At 46.5% G+C, this 20603-nt stretch overlaps 1 protein-coding gene across 1 annotated transcript in view; it reads right to left on the bottom strand.

Annotated features, from left to right (window-relative positions):
• LOC8053982 (pancreatic lipase-related protein 2-like) overlaps window positions 1-14721 on the bottom strand; it is a 48385-nt gene extending 33664 nt beyond the window's left edge. The window contains exons 1-2 of the mRNA XM_040207730.2: window positions 14485-14721; window positions 959-1105 (exon numbers count right to left, since the gene is read on the bottom strand). Coding sequence (XP_040063664.2) covers window positions 959-1105; window positions 14485-14721 — 384 coding nt within the window. The remainder of the gene's footprint in view (window positions 1-958; window positions 1106-14484) is intronic.
• Between the last annotated feature and the right edge of the window lie 5882 nt (window positions 14722-20603).

Here is a 20603-nt window from a genome sequence, read left to right as displayed (position 1 = left end):
TTGTTGCACTGAATGTGCCAGCGCGTGACGCTCTCGCGCACTCGCTGCATGACTTGGGCGGTAAAATGGCGTCTATGCATTAGCCAAAGCTACGCGCTCGAGCTGAGTGACACCGGATTGCGCGCACTTCAAAAGGCATGAAAAACGATTGAGCGGAAAAATGGCTGAGATGTCACCACTCAAGCAAAGGCGCGCGTGTGTATGAAGGCACTCTACCAGGGGTGAGGTGACAGCGCCCCCCGCGAATTGCGGCGGGAGGTGGCGATTGCCCCAATTGCAAAGGCCGTAAGAAGAGAAAGAGAGCGCGCGCTTCCAGTCCGGCCGTGACCAGACCCAACTCTCGAGCCTGAAATGAACGCTTACGCGACTGTTGTACTCAATAAACCGATCGCACCAAGGGTTTGGCGCATGCATGATGCCTTTAGTCCACAGGTCAGTGCACAAGAGGGCTCGTACCGTCTCACGCTCTGCACGCTCAGCACCACAGCGAGGTTATGGTTCGTATATAGGTTATCGCACGTATAGAAAGACTAAAGTTCCTTGGATGCACCGCGGCACAGGCAACGTAGCGAAAAGTACCTGGTGAGATTGGTCTATTCCCGAGTCGCATCGCACCACGTCTTGAATGTGCAAGTCCCGTATTATCTGCTTAGAAGCATCTTCGACATCTTCCTTCCCAGTACCAGAAGACCGCCCTTAGTACGGCACATGTGTCATTCCTGAGATGAGGGGTCAAAAGTGCCGAACTGAATTTTGGAAAGGTTTTATTCCTGAGTTGGAGCCCGACCTCCCCTGCAGTTCTTACGCTGCAAAAGACTGTCACTATAGCAACAACAACAAGATCAGAAAACTCGTATATCTGCATTTTTTTTTTTATCTTTGCCATTATTGTTTGGCATATTTCGAAAGTTACAGACTTGCCACGACGACAGGATATCGGTTTGGCCAACAAACTCACTCGCAGTTTCTCGATCAGGCTGGCCACTTCCAGGCCCACGATTCGGGTGTTCGCACTCGCCTGGATGTAGTCATACAGACTCGCCTTGGACCAGTCCACCGCAAACACGTTGAAGTCGCCGACCTTGAGGAGCTCGTCATTCATCCTCTGTTCGCACAAAGGCACCGTTAACCGCGGTCGCAGCGCTGCTACGACATCATGCAAAAGTCAGTCTGCAGACGCTGGCTCAAGCGTGTTTCAATATAGACATAGGCTAGGTGGCGCGAGCTACCGCCCGTTACAAAGCATATAGCCAATACAGACGGTACGTTGGGCCCTCCGGTACAAACTGCGCATGCGCTACAGCAGAAGATTCGCACATGCGCAGTTCGTACCGGAGGGTCCGGCGTAACGCATCGAATGTGCAAGAACGGTTCTCTAAAACTCTTTACTGTCTCAAGCGTGTTTCGTCCTTGTCACAATCGTCCTACAAAAAACTGCCCGCAGACATGTTCGAGGCAGACGTATATGTGAAGCCCTCATGTTTCAAACATGCTTAAGACCTGTCCGAAGATAATTATGCATGTCATCATGCCTGCAACGAACACCGTGTCTTATGTATCATGTACGAGCAGTGCCGTCCCGACTTAACGGTTATACTCCAAGGCGGACATAAAGTGTATAATCGGAATCTCGTAGTTAACATAATCTTTATTAATTTTTATTTAACTGGTGTGTACGCGTCTATAATAGAAACTTGAAAGCGGCCGTATTCCAAGACCCTCCTATTTTGTAGAATTTATTTCTTTTATGGGGCAGAACGTTTTTTTTTTAGAAAAAAAAGGGTATATTCTTACACCCTTTGTCCCATATAAGACACCCCAAACCTTCTGTTTGACGTACAGCTGACTGACGTCAAACTGACGGTACAAGCTTTCGCGAGGGGCTTGATGGCCGTGTGGTACACCTTATTAAAGAGCTAATTTACGTGTTACTAACTACAAAAACAAATGGCTTTTTGTTTGCTTTACTGCAAAACCTTAGAGTTTTCTTTCTGTAGTCTCTGATACGTACTTTAGCTGTTTAATAAGTTATAACTTATATCGCACCGTCACCAAGCCCGTCGTAAAATTTGGGGACGCCTGTTCGAGTTTAATGCCCTGTGCGTCGAATCGAAGTTTCGGGGAGCATGAGATGGGACAAAAGGGTGTACGACGACGCTCTTTTTCTTTTCTTTTTTTAGGGTGAAGTCTTCTCCGATGTCACGCAGTTCTTGCGTACGATATTTCATATTTATTTATTTATTTATTGTTCATACCCTCAAGCGCCGAAGCATTGTAGAAGGGAGGGGCAAAGCAAACAAAAATCAAACAAACTGACAAAACAAAACAAAAAAATACATTCGGCAAGAAATTCAAATATCAAAAACACGCTTCCATTGGCAAAAGCAGTACGCAATATCTGTTACGGACAAAATAAACAAAATAAAATGACTCATGTTGGCTCACCAAACAAAAAATTGGGTTGTGTGTGTGTTTATACAGCCTAGAACTTGGTCTGCCTCACAGGGGCGACGAGTCTCCCAGCTGTAGATGAGGAATTTAGCCAGTGCGGTACAGCCGCTAGCCTGGGGTCTTTAACGTGCATCACGCAGTCGTGATACACGACCGCACGCCGGTACGATGCTCATCCAGATCGAAACGGGCAGGGGTGGGGCTCGAACCCAGGATCCCTGGGTTCTGCAGCGCGAGCTTTCGCTCCACGTGCTCCGAGCTGGTGTGCGCTAGACCACTCGGCCACCGATCTTTTTTTTTTTTTTTCTTTATTGCCGGGTTTTTTTACATTGTCAAATAGGCAGGCATATCGCTCAAACCATAGGAAGCAGGGCAAGGCTAAACGAAACCAGTCCGAAGTGACTGGCGTCGGAGGCTAAAATTGTTTCATGGACAAAAGTGCCCCAATGCGCGGAAGCCACTCAGGCTCGCACTTCTGTGCTCTGTTGACTTCAACTAACAAAGATACACTTTCACGAAAATATTCCCGCGCCTCCCGTACATTTTTATCAGCGTTGTGTAGAGCCATTCGGGACTTCCAAATACTGTGCAGACCCAACAGCATAACCAGGTCAAAGGGAAAACCTTCCTCCGATCCCCCCGCTCACCAAACATTGTAGACAAAGATTGGCGAAAAAGAAAATAATCGGGTATAGTTGCGATATCTGCTGGAAGGTGGTTCCAGTCGTTTGATGTATGCGGGATAAATGAATAAAAAAAAGTGTTTGTTTGGCAACGTGTTAATCCAGCTTTATTCGGATGGTCCAGACGGGAAGAGTAATAGTTAGGCAATGTAAAGAAATGGTCTCGCAGCGACTGATGATGGTACACTTTATGAAACAGGCAAAGTCGAAAAAACTTTCTGCGCAATGACAAAGAAGGTAACAACAAACTAGACTTCATTGATGATATGCTAGCTGTTTGATTATAATTAGACAGAATGAAACGGACGGCGTTATTTTGAATTAGTTCGAGAGCTTTATGCAGAAAGGCTAGGTTAGGATCCCAAATAGAGACTGCGTATTCCAATTTTGACCGTACAAGAGTGTTATAAAGAAGAAGTTTTAAGTTAACTGGGGCTGTTCTGAAGTTTCGTCGTAGGTATCCTAACATGCGGTTAGCGTTGGCGATTATTATATCAATATGAGGCTTCCAGGTTAATGTCGACGATAAAGTAACACCCAGATAACGATATGAGTTTACAGATTCAAGTTGAATGTCGGTTAGTGTTTCCCGGCAAGGGCGTGCGCCTTGCCGGGAAACGCGCATATGTTTGCATTTGTTAGGGTTTAGTTCCATATGCCATTTTTTGCACCAAAGAGTAGTATTATTTAAATCAAATTGCAAAATGCGTACATCATCATCATCATGAACTTCCCGATATATTACACAGTCATCTGCGTATAAATGCATGGAGAAAGAAACACAACTTGGCAAATCATTAATGAATATTAGAAAAAGAAGCGGGCCTAAAACTGAACCTTGGGGCACGCCCGATACTACATCAGTCAGGGATGAATTAATGCCATTTAGAGTTACATATTGTGAGCGGTTGGTAAGAAAGCATTCCACCCAGCTTTACAAGTTAGGACCTAGGTTTAATGAAGAAAGTTTGAGCATTAGTAACTTATGATTAACCTTGTCGAATGCTTTAGAAAAATCGAGAAAAATACAGTCAGCCTGATGGTTTTTGTCCAGTATAGCATGCAAACAATGGGTGAAATGAAGCAGCTGCGTTTCACAAGAAAATGAGCGACGGAAACCATGTTGAGCAGGGGCGAAAAATGAATTGGATCCTAGGTAATTAAAAATATGAGAGTACAGAATGTGCTCAATTATTTTACAGGGAATACTTGTTAGTGAAATGGTTCGATAATTTAACGGAGAATGCTTGTTACCAGACTTATGCAGTGGAACCACCTTCGCAGTTTTCCATTCTATTGGGAGCGTTCCGCACTCAAGGGATTGCTGGAAAATTTTGGCCAAAAAAAGGATGAGTACATTTTAGTTTGTCTTAGACATTTTGAGTTAATATTATCGCTACCACATGACGATGATACTTTCAAAAAATCAATTAACTTTACAATTTCAGTAGGTTCCATGGAAATTGGAAACATAGGGCTAAACTCACAACGTGGAACGTCATAAGACACATTTCCATCGCCTACAGAAAAACTATTTGAAAACACATTATTAAACACTCATGGATATTCTGCCGGACTCATCGCTAAGAGAAATTAAGCCGTCGTCATTCATATTAACAGTCTTCCAGAACGTTTTGGGGTCATTTAACAATAGACTCGGTAAAGTGTTCTTAAAAAAATTTCTTTGACGTCAGATACAGCTTGGGAATATTCGACGTCAGCAGCAAAGTATGCTTCTCACCGATCAATCGTGTTACGTAATTTAGCTGAACGAAAAAGTCGCTGTTTTTTATTGGAAAGACGTTTTAGGGTGTTAGTGTACCAAGGTGCTTTATCATCAGATTGAATACACCTGACGGGTACATGCGCATCAATCAGTTCGTTTACTTTTAAACAAAATAACCTCCGATTTTCCTGCACGTTTCGCTGATCAAATTCTGGCAGATATATGTCCAGATAGCTGCACAGTTTTCGGTTCATAAGATAAAAATTGGTTTTTATGTAGTCAGAAATAAGCTTTACTTTTTTAGTATTGATTGGGGGAGCAACTTTGAGATCAAAATTTAACAACGAGTGATCACTTAAGCCTGGAAGATACGTAAGAGAAGATATAAGGTCAGGGTGTGTCGACAGAATTAAATCAAGTGTGTTAGCTGTATCATCGGCATACCTCGTTGGTTTCTTTACCAGCTGTGTCAAATATGACAACGGGGTGGAGCTGACTCGTGTTCAATCATTGCGTCAAAGGACACTCGGCGTCGGGCCCAATAACTCAGTTGGCGCCATCCGAGTGTGATGACGTCACTGGAGGCTGTTCATGGGCTTTGATTTTTCTAGGTGGATTTTGTCATCACCCGGGCGAAAACATGCTGAGTCACTGAGCTGTGGACGCATGCGCAGCGTCTGATCTACCGCAGAACAGAGCAACAGCGCATGCTCAAAGGGTGTTCCACAGCTTAGCAGACAAAATGGCAGCGCGCAGAAGCCGATTTTTCGCAAAAGCCTATACTTCGTTTCGCTTGAAGTCCAGGGGCTCTAAACTCGTCAAACGCAAAGTTGGGGCCAAAGTTTACGGAGCGCACCGATTGGACGATCACGACGATGACTTCGCGCTTTTGTAGCCAGCGTCCAATCGGCGCGCTCCGCCAACTTTCTCGGCTCTAACTTTGTGTTTGACGAGTTTAGGGCCCCAGAAGCAGCCAACGCTGCGAGCTGATGGGACCAATCAGAGAGCATCAAAAGCGCATCATCATGGTGTTCGTCATGTTTCTGTACGTCAACGAGGTAGAGGGGCTTAGAGCGATGAACTGGTATCCCGTTCACTAGACAAAAGTGACCCCCCTGGCTGCCACCATGTTGTAAATATTTGACCACTACACACGTGACCGTACCAAATCCTGAAACTTTTACACAAAAGCGAGCCGAGCTTGTATTGCGATCGCTGTAAAAACACGATAAAGCCCTTTTCAACGCTATTTACCTCAGAGATCAGTGTATAGCTTCGATAAAAACCCAAAATACAGCATCGCGGCTGACGGCATCTAGCGGAGGCATTGCGAAGCTGCCCGAGGTTTTCGCCCTAAAAGCACCCCATTTTGAACTTTAAAAAAACGAAATATAAGTTATGTCGTGAGTACCGTTATTTAAGATCAACAAGTAATTATCTGTGCGTGGTACTCTGTTAAAATCTAGACATAAATATTTGATGGATGTGGCATAGTTCGACCCTCTGTTTGCTGCACCCAACGAATTGCATCTGCAGCCACCATTTTAACGTCAGAAATACGTGGTCTTCGTCTTGCCATTGACCATACTTTGAAAACAAATTGCATGCAGTTTGTTGTCTTCACTGATTAACTTAGTTCTCTGCTAGACGATCGCATCACTAAGAGCTTCTAAAAACCCGATAATCATAGGGCTGCAGAATAAAATTAATCTTACTTCCAGAAACAACAATCAAATAGTTTATGTTGGGTACCCAGCCACGTTAATACACCCGGAAACAATAAAAATAAAAATACCTTGCAGCAAGTTCTGCTGGCGAGAAAGAAGTACACCATTATATTTCATATAAGGATTACCATAGACCACTAAAACGTTGTGTCAGCCAAAACTGGCATCAAGAGTGGAATGAAAATGTAAACAAATAAGCTCCATACAGTAAAGCCGTTGCTCAGTGAGTTTGGAAAGGGCACGGCACCGTGAACGTTCTTATGAGGTTGTCTTGTTCCGACTGAGGATAGGTCACACGCACCTCACTCACGGCCATCTTCTGCGCAGGGAAGAGGCTTCTGAGTGTGAGCACTACCATGAACCATTGACTGTTCAACTCATATTGCTTGAATGCTGAGCGTATGGCTCAGCCTGACGGAATAATTTTTCTCAGATATATCACGAGCATACACCTCATAATCCTACTCGGTGACGAGCCACTTGTCCCACATAACTGTGTTGTTAACTTTTTAAGAGATATAGGTTTTTTACACCCATCAGGGCTCGTTCACACACTTGCGACATCTTCGAACCGGGTGCCTTGGAGGACACACTGGCGCCATCTATTGGGTAGCAGTGTAAACTTGGCGGCACGGCATATTTTCTATTTCTCTCGCGCATTATACCTTCTTTCTTGACTCAAAAAACTACTGTTAAGGCCGGTTCTCACATGCAGCGAAGCGCTGATGTAGCGCTGCTCACGTGCCGTCAGCTACTTATCGTCTCCTATGAGCAACAGTTTTGACGGTGCAATACAAAGCTGGTGAACGCTCCCGTCGGCACGTGCTGAGCGCGAGGTCGGCGCTATGCTTGTAGCGCTCCGCTGCATGTGTGAACAGGCCTTTAACGTTATAAACGAGCCTTTCTCATAGGTATTACGCACATTTGACCTCGAAAATCCCGCAAAACCTTCGCTCAAGATTGTGAAATGCAGTTCCGGGGTCACCGCATAGATGGCGCCAGCGTGGCAGTGTGTTCTCTCGTAGTTAGAAATTTTAAGAGGTTTCAACGGGTCTCCTCTCTCCCAGTCGCACTCGGTCGCAAGAGTGTGAACGGGCCATTATTATTTTATATTACAACTTCATGCCCACACCTATTTACAAATCATACACATGGTCTTTATCTATCGAAAGCTGCTAATGCTCATTCCTCCCTGAAACCACTTATCTCTGGCGCGTCATGTCCTTAGATGCTTTTGCGGCATTAAACCTCAATCAACCAATCAACCGAAAAACTCCCTTTACGGAAGTGCAATGGGAAACAGCGGGGCTTGGGCCGCCGGCTGGGCGTCGCAAAGTGGCGTGTACGGGTGGAGGAAAGTGGTCTCAATTTCCGCCTGCGGACGTCAGGAAAGTGTCCTGTTGCCACCAGCCGCGACCCTGGTGGTGACAGGGCAGCGGTGGTAAATGTGGCCAGAGGTCGGCATTTTAGGTCGCCCTCACTCACCCTCACCCTCACAGCCACACTCACCTAAGCCCCAAACTCACCCTCACCCTCACAGCTACACTCACCTTCAGCCCCTCACTCACCCTCACCCTCACAGTCACACTCACCTTCAGCCCTTCACTCACCCTCACTGAACCTCACGGCCCTCACGCACTCACGCCCCTCACGGCCCTCACCCCTCACAGCCCTCACGGCCCTCGCGCCCCTCACTCACTCATGGCCCTCACGCCACTCACCGCCCTCACGCCACTCACCACCCTCACGGCCCTCACCGCCCTCACGCACTCATAGCCCTCACGCCACTCACCGCCCTCACCGCCCTCACGGCCCTCACGCCACTCACCGCCCTCACGCCACTCACCGCCCTCACGCCACTCACCGCCCTCACGCCCCTCACCGCCCTTGCGGCCCTCACACCCCTCACGCCCCTCACGCACTGATGGCCCTCACGCCACTCAGGCCAGCTTCAGATGGGGCAATTTCGCCCAGAAACTTTACGTCGCAACACCAGCAACACGGGCCGCCCGCCATCACACCAATATCTGCAATTTGCCATCGTCATCATAAAATTTTATTTTGCTTGCACTATTTAGACACAATTATGCGTTATAAACGTGTTTTTATGCATTTAAATCTCGTTAAGAATACTAATGCACCTTTCTGAAACAGTTTATTTCCAAAAAAACGATCGATTTCAAACCAGAACCAAGTCTTTCGGTGTCATCATCACCGGCACGAGGTATCATGTGAAAAGTTTGCGTCTCTGATTGGATGCAGCCGCTTCAAACGTATTCAAATTGCTCCGAGTTGCTTGCTTATTTCGAGCTGGACCCGATCTCAGCAATTCGTGTCGATCTAGGGAAAGCTAGAGAACAACCCGCCATTAACACCAAAATTGCTGAGAAAGATGCTCGATCTGAAGAGGGCCTCACGCAGTCATTGCCCTCACACACCTCATGCACTCACCGCCCTCACGGCCCTCACGGCCCTCACGCCTCTCATGCCACTCCCTGCCCTCACGCACTCATGGCTCTCACACCCCTCACGCACTCACCGCCCTCACACCACTCACGCACTCATGGCCCTCACGCCACTCACCGCCCTCACGCCCCTCACGCACTCATGGCCCTCATACCCCTTACCGCCCTCACCGCCCTCACAGCCCTCACAGCCCTCACGGCCCTCACTCACCCTCACACTCATGAATTTTCCTGGTTCAGAAACTCACTCACCCTCACCTCACCTGTGAAGATGAGGGTGAGTGAGGGTGAGTGAATGCCCTCATGAGTGAGGTTTGCCGAGGTATGAATGTGGCAGACGCCTGTGGCCACCTGTGGCAGACGCCTGTTTGAAAGTCAGTTTTCACGTGCTCGGTTCGTCCGAGAACGTGGATATGTGCCGTGAAAAGGGAAAACCAGACGCCGTCGGACCACAATTGCTTGGGCGGGAAGTATTTTGGGTTGAATTCACGGATACTTGTGGCCACCAAATTTATTTGTTTTGTTCCAACATGGACGCCAGAAAACCGTCAAGTTGTGCGGACCACCCGCAGATTACGTCCAATGCGTCTTCAAGTTCAAACGGCCGCCTGATCGTTCGAACTGTCGTCTGCTCTTTCAAACGCTTCTGCTTGTCGTCTGCTCTTTTAGACGACACTGGCCCGTAGACCAAATGTTGCCCGGTACTTACGACAAGAAGTAAGTGCAGGCCTCAAAATGCTTAAGTTTGATGGTTGGTAAGCTGGCTCGATCTAAACACTAGATACAAGGAGATGTTGATCATTCTTAGCAGTGACTATCACCGACTTGTTATGCCCAATTCACTTGGCCCGATTCTGCTTGCGATTTTCAGTATCGACGTCGACCATCTCAGCTACGGTTCAAGCTTTTGCAGCCCGAGCGACGTCGCGACTGAAAAATGCGAGCGAAATCTCATCGTGCGAATCAGGCTTTAGCGTACGTACGCTGAATGAATCGCCGCATGTTGTAGTATTCGTTTTGCGGAGTAACGAGCCTATAGACCTTTTCATTTCAGTAGTTGCTTGACCGGCGGGTAGAGGGCGCTGGCGCACTCGCCGCCATTAGGTTGCTTCAATTTGGTCGGTTTCGGTTTCAACGTGCACGCGATTGTCATGCTATTTGATGCCACTTTCGATTAATTTTGCGATATAAATTTCTTTCTTGTAGCACACAGCGAATGAAACAATAGTACTGAGCCACTTGACAAACCACGAAGTGGTTTTGAGCCTAAATTGCGATCTTTTTTTACGAACACTATATGCGTCTGATTCCGTCCATCGTTAATTTCGGCCAGGTTCGGCGGTGAAACAACTGCGCTCATGCACAGGGAAAAGTACCATTGTCCACGGCCGTACTCGCGGACACCAATTTCCAGAAGAAAAATAAATAAATAAAGAGCAGGACAAGCTCCGCCTGCACCGTGCGCTCCTTGCCTGCCGCCGTGCTTTGGCTGTGCGTGCACCGAGTGGTACGGAAGGTAGATAGCTCGCGCTCAAGTCAGAGCTGCTACTGCTAACCTTATATTCCAACAGACTATATTGCATGCGTGCTTAGTGAAAAAACAGGTAGACAACATGATTAACAATCTGCTGAATCACCAAGAACAGATGAACTGACAAGTTTACTGTTCGATATTTGGTTTCCGTACACCAACCTTTCCTAACTGCGAGACTGGAAATGTCTTTTATAATGACTAGAAAAGTTTCATATAATCACGTAGATAATATAAAAAGTGATATTGTCTCGACAAGTTTTATTTAAGGAAATTAAGCGCTCGAGAAATATTTTGATACACCAGCGTAGGCTGACTAGAAAATTTCTTTAACTAAACTACTCATTAACAGCATTTCAAAATATTGGCCTTATGAAATAAGCTTTTTTGTTCTATGGACATTTGCTTACGACATTCTCAAGGTATGAAAATCGTGCGATAAGTGAATGCCAAACTTAAAATAAAGTCTAACATTCAACTTCCGTAAAATTTGCCGAATGAAATTGAAGAGCGCAAAAGAAATGATCTCCGATAAGCTTGACTGAAGTCGAGCGCCAGGCGCCACCCAATGAACGAAAGCTGTTCACTGATTTGAAGCGATGCGCTTTGCACATTTTGACCTCGCCAGCTACTGAAAGTAAATCCCTATTCGCCGTCGACAACCGGCTGCACTCAGGTGATTTTCATGCAGAAGGATTCTTTTCGGCGTCACATTTTGTAAATCATAGGCTCTATCAAGTGGTCTGTGACAGTTTCTTACGCGGGGAGTCCAAATATTTGTGTTGAAATAAATTAATTAAATCTGCATGGTTATATTAAAAAAATTACTTAAGCAATTTAAAGACTATGGACATGGGACCGCACGATATACAATTTCGTGGAATTCATAAATAAACCGATAAACCGAATGCTCATATCGCACACGCGATTAAGAACGTAAAACAGATATAAGTGTGATATAGCGAACAAACAAGTTGCCTGATGTTAAGGTACCGTTATTTCTAGCATTAAAAATAATTCAAACTAAACGTTTCTTCCCGCGTCTTGTCCACAAGTTCTCTAGTGTAATCGAAAGAAATTGTTTTCGATTTGTTGTAACTACAAAACACCATGCTTTCGGGAAAAACACGTGGCTAATTACGCTGAGTGTTTTTGTTTTCTTCCTTGACACCAATGCGCACTCATATATATAATAACAGTGAGCTTCCTATTGCAAAATGTTCCGCCCTTATTAGTAACCCAACCTCAGTTCTCCTAAGATATTGATATTTGAACCCTCGAGGCTCTCTTTAAGTCATATATGCATTCAATGTGCGCAAGTGCTAACGCTGATTCCTGTATCCCGCACGCCGACGGTAAACAAATATTCAAAACGTGTTACAAAATTAACTACAGAAGATGCGCGCATAATGATGTAATGGAATTGCATGGTAAGTATGAGTATCTGACGACACTTTACGGAGTAAGGCAAGAGACGCGGCGAAACGCGACGAAAAGCACGAATTCAACGCATCCGCCAAGGCGCGGACGGGAGAGCGGAGCAACAAGTTGAAGCAACCTAATGGCGGCCGCATCACGTGATTCCAAGATGGCAGCGCCCATGCGGCGGAGGGTGAAAAGGTCTATAGGTAATTTCACTGAGGCTGCTCAAGTAGTAGGACATTGCCCAGGAAGACGTAGATTTAACAATTCGAACGCGAAAAAGGGCAGGGGGACTGACACCGACGCCGACATCTCATTTCAATGGCTTGTTTATGGGCGACGGCGAGCTTCTTGCCCACACTCCATCGCGCATGCGCGGCGCCGGTGGCGTCCGCTAGGGTGTTCCGGTTTGTTTGTAAATATGAGTTGGTGTATAGCCCCAGTCGCGGCTTTTGACGGGAAGGCAGGTTTTGGTTTGGTTCCATGCAAAACAACGCCGGAATACACGTCTCACGTGGGGACTTCCGCCCACAGCCCCAGACCGGAAGTGCGCCCGACGCGCCACCACCGCGCAGTGACGTAGGAGAGATAAGCTCGTGTATGCGGACAACAAAGTTGGAGATTTAGGGATGGCCTTTAGCTGTTTGATTTAACGACCTAGGAGAGACAACTTGGTTTACAATAATATTCGAAAAATTAAAACTGACCTTGCGCCTCTTGGTTCTTTTGGCTTCGTCTGGAGACTTGGGGATTACATGTTTTGTCGACGTTGCAAGCAGCGGAGGTAGGATGGCATTTGTTCACGCTCTTTTATGAATTGAAAATTCGCTGCGACGTCATGGACGTCACAGAGCCGTTTATACTGAGAGAGTTTGGCCAATGGGCGGAGCTTGTAGCCCGCTAGAACCAGCGGATTTCGCGATAACACAAAATGGTGTTACTTCTTTGTCTTCTTTATTCCTGAGAAATCGCATAGAGTTCCTATGAGTCAGATCCGCAAAATGGCGGACGGAAGTAGTCATCCCCGGTTGTCAGACTACGCTGATGTGTTTTCCAGGCTGTCAAAACCTCCCAAAGAATGCCAAACTCTCAGTAAAAACAGCTCTGGGACGTCCAAGACTGGAGCACCACCTGGTGGCGTTTGCAAAGAAAAGGCTCTATAAAGCTACCCATCACCAGCCAAAGATTGGCTTACCAAAAGCGGTGAGATCAAGGAGAAATTGCTCACTTCATGAACCAAAATGGCGCTACTATCCTAGGAACCGGTGACTTCAGAGCCGTTTATACTGAGAGAGTTTGGCCTTCTTAAGGAGATTTTGGCAGTCTGACAACCACAGCAGCGTAGTCTGACAACCGGGGGATGACTACTTCCGTCCGCCATATTGTGGATCTGCCTCATAGGAACTCTACGCGATTTCACAGGAATGAACAAGACAAAGAAGTAACGCCATATTGTGTTATCGCGAAATCCGCTGGTTCTAGCGGCCAACAAGCTCCGCCCATCGGCCAAACTCTCTCAGTATAAACGGCTCTGGGTGACTTTAGGTGGCACCGCCGCGGCGGCCAATGCTTGACACCAGGCAATACAGGCTAACTTATGGGAGAAACACACAAAGGTAGGAATATTGAAGCCACTGCGTGGTGCTCGAAGGCAAGTATTTTATGACATGCTGCAATCATTATATCGGGTGTCTGGAAATGAAATCAGTCTTTGTGAAACGTTCGAACGCCCATCCAGAAAAAAAGAAAATGTGCCGGAACATTTTTGATTGTGCCGGCGTCGCTTGCTTCAGTTGCTAAATCAATGACACGTTCAACAAATGAATGACATGCTCCGAGTCTTAGTGCGTCACAGAGGCCCTCGCTGCAATATAAAGCCAATGACTGCACCAGAAGTACTCCGTACAGGCGCTCGAAACGACGCAAATGCCCCCAGTAAAGGCCTCCTATAACTTTTCGTCTGCTAAGCTCTGATGATCTTCGAGATCACGAACACGACTCCACATTGATTCTTGCCATCCTTTGTCTAAATGATCCGCATTACAGTTTACGTCCAATAAAGCCGCGACCCTAGACCCTCAACCAAAAAATATTTATTGAAAAAAAAGAGGGGGAAAAAGAAAATATTGGTATTCTGACGCTTTTGATATTTGCGCCCAGAAAATGAATGTGTCATTCTCGGAAAACACGATAAAAGTTTCATCGTCGAGAACAAGCTACTAAGGCTAGCAATTTCAGTTTTCCCTGTTTCACCCATAGACTCTCATGAATCTCAGCTGGTATCTTACCGATATGGTTGCCGGTGGTGCCGCTCGACCCCAGCAAGACAAAGACTCGATCTGCGATCCAGCTTATTATAATACAGTTCAGTGGCGGCGACTCTTATCGTACTTCGGCGTGTTTACCACCCGGGGCGGGTCATGAAGTCATGGGACGGCCTCGTGATATATCGGAAAAAGACGTCAAAGCAGCCGCTTACGACAATGGGGTAATCCGGGAACTTTCCAACTTGCATGAATCCGTGGATGTAGAACTTGGTCAGCCGCTCGGGGTCGAAGTGTGTGTCTCGGAGGCTGTCGGGTTCCGAGTTCCACAGGAACGTGTCCGGCACCGTAGGATTTCTCCGCGTGTAGAGCAAGAACCGCGTTCCGATGGTCTTGCGCGATGCCGGCAGGGCGTTCACGTTGCGCCTTTTGGAGTCGTAGAAGCCGGACATGTTGAGGCAGCCCAGTTGTCCGTAGCAAGCTGACACCTGTCCTGCTGTACAAAATATAAAAACCACCAGCGACCTTTATCTCCAAAGTCCCATAATGCATTCAAGGACCTATCGTTTAAATTTGTTTACTTGTAATCCCGTCCACCCCCAACTAATGATGACCGCCTGGCTCTCGCAAGCCTTCTTTATATTTCTTTCTCTCTCTCTTTCTTTCAATTAGCTTACTGCTACACGCAATAAGATAATGCAATGAGAAACAGCAACGTCATACATGGTTTGTACTTGACGTTATCAAATCATGCTTGTGGTCAGCTAATTATTCCTGCTGAGTAAAACAAATTCAATGGCACGAAATGTATACTGCAGAAGGCACAGCCTTTAACAATATAAAAGACCACACAAAAAACACTCCGAGATTGAAAAAAGGAAAGCTCTCGGAGTGTTTTTACCATGTTCAACAACCACCGCTCGTTTGCGCCATAACCTTCTGTTCATAAAAGGCTATTTCTGTGAGGCTGTTTCAGGCGGCTGTGCTGGATTCGCTTGGGCAACGTCCAGATTGCTTGAAGTGTGGAGACAAATGAACTTTTGTTCCACGCCCTCTTTAAAAAGAAAGGGCATCCAAACCAAGGTAAAAACACAATTAAAAAAAGCAATAAATTGATTTGATTTAAATTAGACTAATTTGATTTAAATGACTGGAGCTAGGAAATTGTGATTCTTTATACCACCAGATGTATTTTTAACATGGCAGCTTGATTGATCAATTCGTCCGATCACTGAAAACCATGAAAAAGGGAAATAATCACCAGTGTACGTAAGTGCAGTTTATTAAACAACCTTTTATCACTGGAATCCCCCGCCAAACTAGAAGAAAGCAGCTTGATTTTCATTATCCTAGTTTTTCAACAAACCTTAATTGATTTTTTTGTGTTCCGATTTGATTGCAATAGGAAATTCCTTTTATAATTTTCGCTTCTTTCTTTTGCGGTATGCTTTTGTTGCAATGGGACATTAAGTACATGACGAACGTAGTGGAAGGTAGAAATCAAGCTCGGCGCTTCGATTTGAACAAAAGAGCACTTCCTTCGGCTCGACCTTCCGCTCTAAAACAAGCCGGAAAAATCGGCGCACGCACATGGAAAGCTCCAACATTCACCGAATGTGCACTGAGCGGGTCAGTTCTACCGTGTGAAATTCCAAAACGCAATCCTCTTCCTCTAAAAAAAAAAAAAAAAAAAAAAGAAGAAAAATTAAGGAAACAACTTGCTAAGGTCAAGGCTGAGCGCGTTCGGAGGCGACCGATTTAAAAACGTTATTTACATGTGGCGCCATCTCTCGACAGGCGCAGCAAGCGGACAACAGAGTGCGTCGTCTGCTCTCTGCGCCTACCGGGAGATGGCGCCCCAAGTAAACAGCGTCGTGTATGCAGTGTATGCAGATGATATTGTACTAATGGCTAACAACAGGACAGAGTTGCAGGAATTAATGAGCATCTGTGGTAGGGAAGGAGAGGAATTAGGTTTAGAATTCAGTAGCGAAAAATCGGCAGTCATGATTTTTAACGAGGATGAAGTTGAGAGGCTGAAGATACAGAATATTACAGTTGAGAGAGCTAGTAAATACAAGTATCTAGGAGTATGGATATGTGATGGTGCAGAATATCTCAGAGACCATGAAAAGTATATAATAGGTAAGGGCAACAGAAATGCAGCTGTAATGAAAAATAGAGCACTTTGGAATTACAACAGGTATGAGGTGGTGAGAGAGATTTGGAAAGGGGTCATGGTGCCTGGCTTGACTTTTGGAAACGCAGTGCTATGCATGAAATCCGAAGTGCATGCGAGACTAGAAATAAAACAGCGCGGAGTAGGTAGACTGGCTTTGGGGGCACATTGCAAAACGCCAAACCAGGGAGTACAAGGAGACATGGGATGGGCATCATTTGAGAGCAGGGAAGCGGTGAGCAAGGTAGAATTTGAGGATAGGTTGAGGCAAATGGACGGGGAGCAATGGGCACGAAAGGTTTTCAGCTATTTATACATGAGGAGTGTAGACACAAAGTGGAGACAGCGCACTCGGAAATTAAGAGGATAGTTTTTGGGCTATAGCGAAGATACGGAAGAGCAAGTCTCAGTTAAGAAGAAAGTTAAGGCCACAGAAAGAGATTGGTGGCTAGAGGGAATGCAGACAAAGACGGCTCTGGAAAGCTATAGATTAAACAAAAGAGTTATTGCCAAAGAAAGCATTTACAACAATTCTAGGGGAAGCTCATTGCTGTTTGAGGCAAGAACGGGTGTTCTGCGAACCAGAACATACAGAGTGAAGTACCAGGAAATTGATACAGTGTGCACTGCTTGTGGAGAGGAGGACGAGACGGCTGAGCACTTGATACTCTACTGTAAAGGGCTTCACCCTATGCCCACCGAAGACAACATAGACTTAATAAAGTCATTGGGTTTTAGAGACAGCGAAGGGAGAGTGGATTTCAAGACTGTAGAGATTACCAAGCAAAGATTAAGTGAATGGTGGCAGAAATCGAGAGAAAACTAGGTATTTTCTTATCCACTGATGGCAAGGGGGTTTCATAGCCTCACTTTCTTTGCACTGCGGAGTGAATATAGATTTCACATTTAAATATTCTAAGCTTAAATGGTAAAGCAAAATGGCTAGGTGGCGTAAGCTACCGCCCGATCCAAAGGGCTCAGCCGTATTCATCCATCCATCATCCATCCATCCATCCGTCGCCAGCTTGGCCGTCTGCGAACGCTCACACTTTTGACCTTGACAATTTTTTTGCACTCATATTTTTTTACAGCAAAAGAACTACGCGTTAAAATTTTGCATTGTAAAACTGACCTGCCAAGTGCACATTCGGTGAAGTTTTAAACTATGTGTGGGTGCCGTGTTTTCCGGCTCGCTTTACAACGGAAGGTCCGCTTGTGCCATCTATACTGCACTAGATAATAGTCAATGACAAGGCAAGAACGGCAGGGAGGAGCTTCAGTTGTCGCACCGCCAGAGCGAGCTTCCTACCTTCGACAGCGTTTCGGTGTCTCTTGCACCTCGAGCGCCTGCGCGCAGTCAAAGCACAACGAAAGGCAGTGTTATGGGCGTTACCGAAAGAAAAAAGTAACAAAATACGTTACTTGTTACTTGCAAAGAAAAGAAACGCGTTACAGGCCTATGTTACCTAAAACGAAATGAACGCGTTACATTCATTTATTCAATGTATTTGCTTCTGCATGTTGAAACACACACATAGGAGCCATGGACAAAAATCTGACAGTTGTCGGCTTAGCGAGGTCCACGTCCCTCCTACTTCATTGGCAGATGACAAAAAGAAAGAAAAGTAAAGAAAAAAACGCAATAATAGTCAGAAACATTTAGGAAAATTATAATAGTCTATGTCAAAATAAAACGTAAGCTTTATATCCTAAGTTTACATCTCAAGAAATCTTCACAGAAACATCAATTTTAAAGAATGAGATATGTTAAGTGTTCGATGATGATGTTATCTTCTAGTAATTGGCTTAGTTCAAAGAAAGATGGTGTTTAAGCATTTGAGTACCATATGCAGAGGTCGGCATTTTAGGTCGCCCTCACTCACCCTCACAACTACACTCACCCTCGGCCCCTCATTCAACCTCATCCTTACAGTAACACTCACCTTCAGTCCTTCATTCACCCTCACTGAACCTCACGGCCCTCACGCCCCTCACGCACTCATGGCCCTCACGAACTCACCGCCCTCACGCACTCGTATCCCTCACGCACTCACGGCCGTCACAGCCCTCACACACCCACGCACTCATGGCCCTCACGCACTCATACCCCTCGCGCACTTACGGCCCTCACAGCCCTCACGGCCCTCACACCCTTCCGCACTCATGGCCCCCATAGCCCTTACGGCCCTCACATACTCACCGCCCTCACGCACTCGTAACCCTCACGCGCTCACGGCCCTCAAGCCCTTACGGCCCTCACACCCCTCATGTACGCTTGGCCTGGTGTCCCTCATGCACTCACCGCCCTCGCGCACTCATACCCTTCATGCACTCACGGCCCTCACAGCCCTCACGGCCCTTACACCCCTCACGCGCTCATGGCCCTCACGCCCCTCATGCACTCAACGCCCTCACCTACTCATACCCCTCACGTACCCACAGCCCTCACGCACTCATGGCCATCACGCACTCACCGCCCTCACACACTCATAACCCTCACGCACCCAAGGCCCTAAAAAAAAAACCTCACGGCCGTCACACCTCTCATGCACTCATGGCCCTCACGCCCCTCACCCACTCATAACCCTCACGCACTTATGGCCCTCAAACCCCTCACGGCCCCCACACCCCTCATGCACTCATAGCCCTCACGCCCCTCATGCACTCACCGCCCTCACGGCCCTCACGCACTCGCGGCCCTCACACCCCTCACGATCCTCACTCACCCTCACACATGAATTTTCGGGATTCAGAAACTCACTCACCCTCACCTCACCTGTGAAGGTGAGGGTGAATGAAAGCCCTCATGAGTGAAGTCTGCCGAGGTATGACCATATGTGGTTCTACTGTATGGTATTTTCCGAATTTCCTCTGGACTTGCGTTGTAAAATTTAATATTCCCAGTTAATTCCAATATGTTTCTAATATAAGACATGTTTTGCTTAATACTTAATATATATCGAAGAAGATTGTAGTCGTATAGGTTGTTTACCGTAATAACGTTTAAGGATTTAAGAAATTTATTTTGTTTGGGTTGATTGTGGCACATTAACTATAGCTAAAATCACCTTCTTTTGAAGAATTAACTTCGTCAAGTCATTTACAGTAGGTGTGCCTAGGGAGCCTACATGTTTCCGCTCCGCTTTAGGGTGGCGCCAACTTCTTGTTACCCTTTCCCAGATCCTCTACCACCGCCATTTTTTCCCACTTCTTATTTCACTAAGCGTAAACAACGTTGAGTTTCTGTAGTCTCCACACATCGGCAACACTGTGAGGCCACTTCCGTTTCCGTTCATAAGAGGAGTCGGAGCGTCGGAGGCTCAGCGGGATGGCGGTCGTCGTGGCTGTCGCTCTCTTTATTCGGGTGTTTCATATCTTGAAGTTGCGAGCAGGAAGTGTGCGTTGTGTTTATCGAAACGCGAGTTCCCGCGACGAAATGGAACGCAAGAGACCGGCATCGAACGCCGAAACCTCGCCGTCGGAACGAGAGCGGTGAGCGCTCCCTAGCCCTAACGAGAAATAGCGGCGTACTCCGAGTGCAGTATGGTGCCTGGAACGCGTCTCCGACTGGTGTTTGCCGCGACCAAAAAAGTGGTCCCTTGATTTCTGCCTGATGACGCCATAGAAATGTCATACTGTCGCCGGTCGCGACCCTGGCGGCGTCTCAACAGTTGTGGTTTATATTGTCACGGGTGGTGAGTCGTGACCAATAAGAAGAAATAAACAGAAATAAATAAACGTTTAATGTCGCGAACTTGTGATAAAAATAAAGAAGGAAACAGAAGAAAGCAGAGCGTCGCGGGCGTCGAAGTCGGCGTGTCAGCAGAATCGAGCGCTAGGGCGAGACTGACTCGACAAGGTCGCGGGCGGCCTCTTATCTAGAGTGCGCCGCTATCTCGAAGATTCGGCGAAAGCGGTTCGAGCGTCGCGTGATCGGGGCGAGAATGAACACGCACTTTCTAGAAAACAAAAGCAGGGATAAATGATAGAAGTTACGTGTGGTACATGAATAAACGGGAACTTTCTGGAGGACCGTGACCGAGCGTTGCTTTCTCAGCCTTGCGCGCGGCATTACTCCCCCCTTTAAAAGTGCATCGCCCCGATGCAGTGTAAAACAAATCAAAATAAAAAAGAACGATAAACTAAAGAGTCTTT

Source organism: Ixodes scapularis, unplaced genomic scaffold, assembly GCF_016920785.2.
Source record: "Ixodes scapularis isolate PalLabHiFi unplaced genomic scaffold, ASM1692078v2 PGA_scaffold12__126_contigs__length_90152505, whole genome shotgun sequence".
In the NCBI taxonomy this organism is placed as follows: Eukaryota; Metazoa; Arthropoda; class Arachnida; order Ixodida; family Ixodidae; genus Ixodes; species Ixodes scapularis.
The sequence above is the reverse complement of the archived record's forward strand: the minus strand, read 5'-3'. Positions and strand labels throughout refer to the sequence as shown.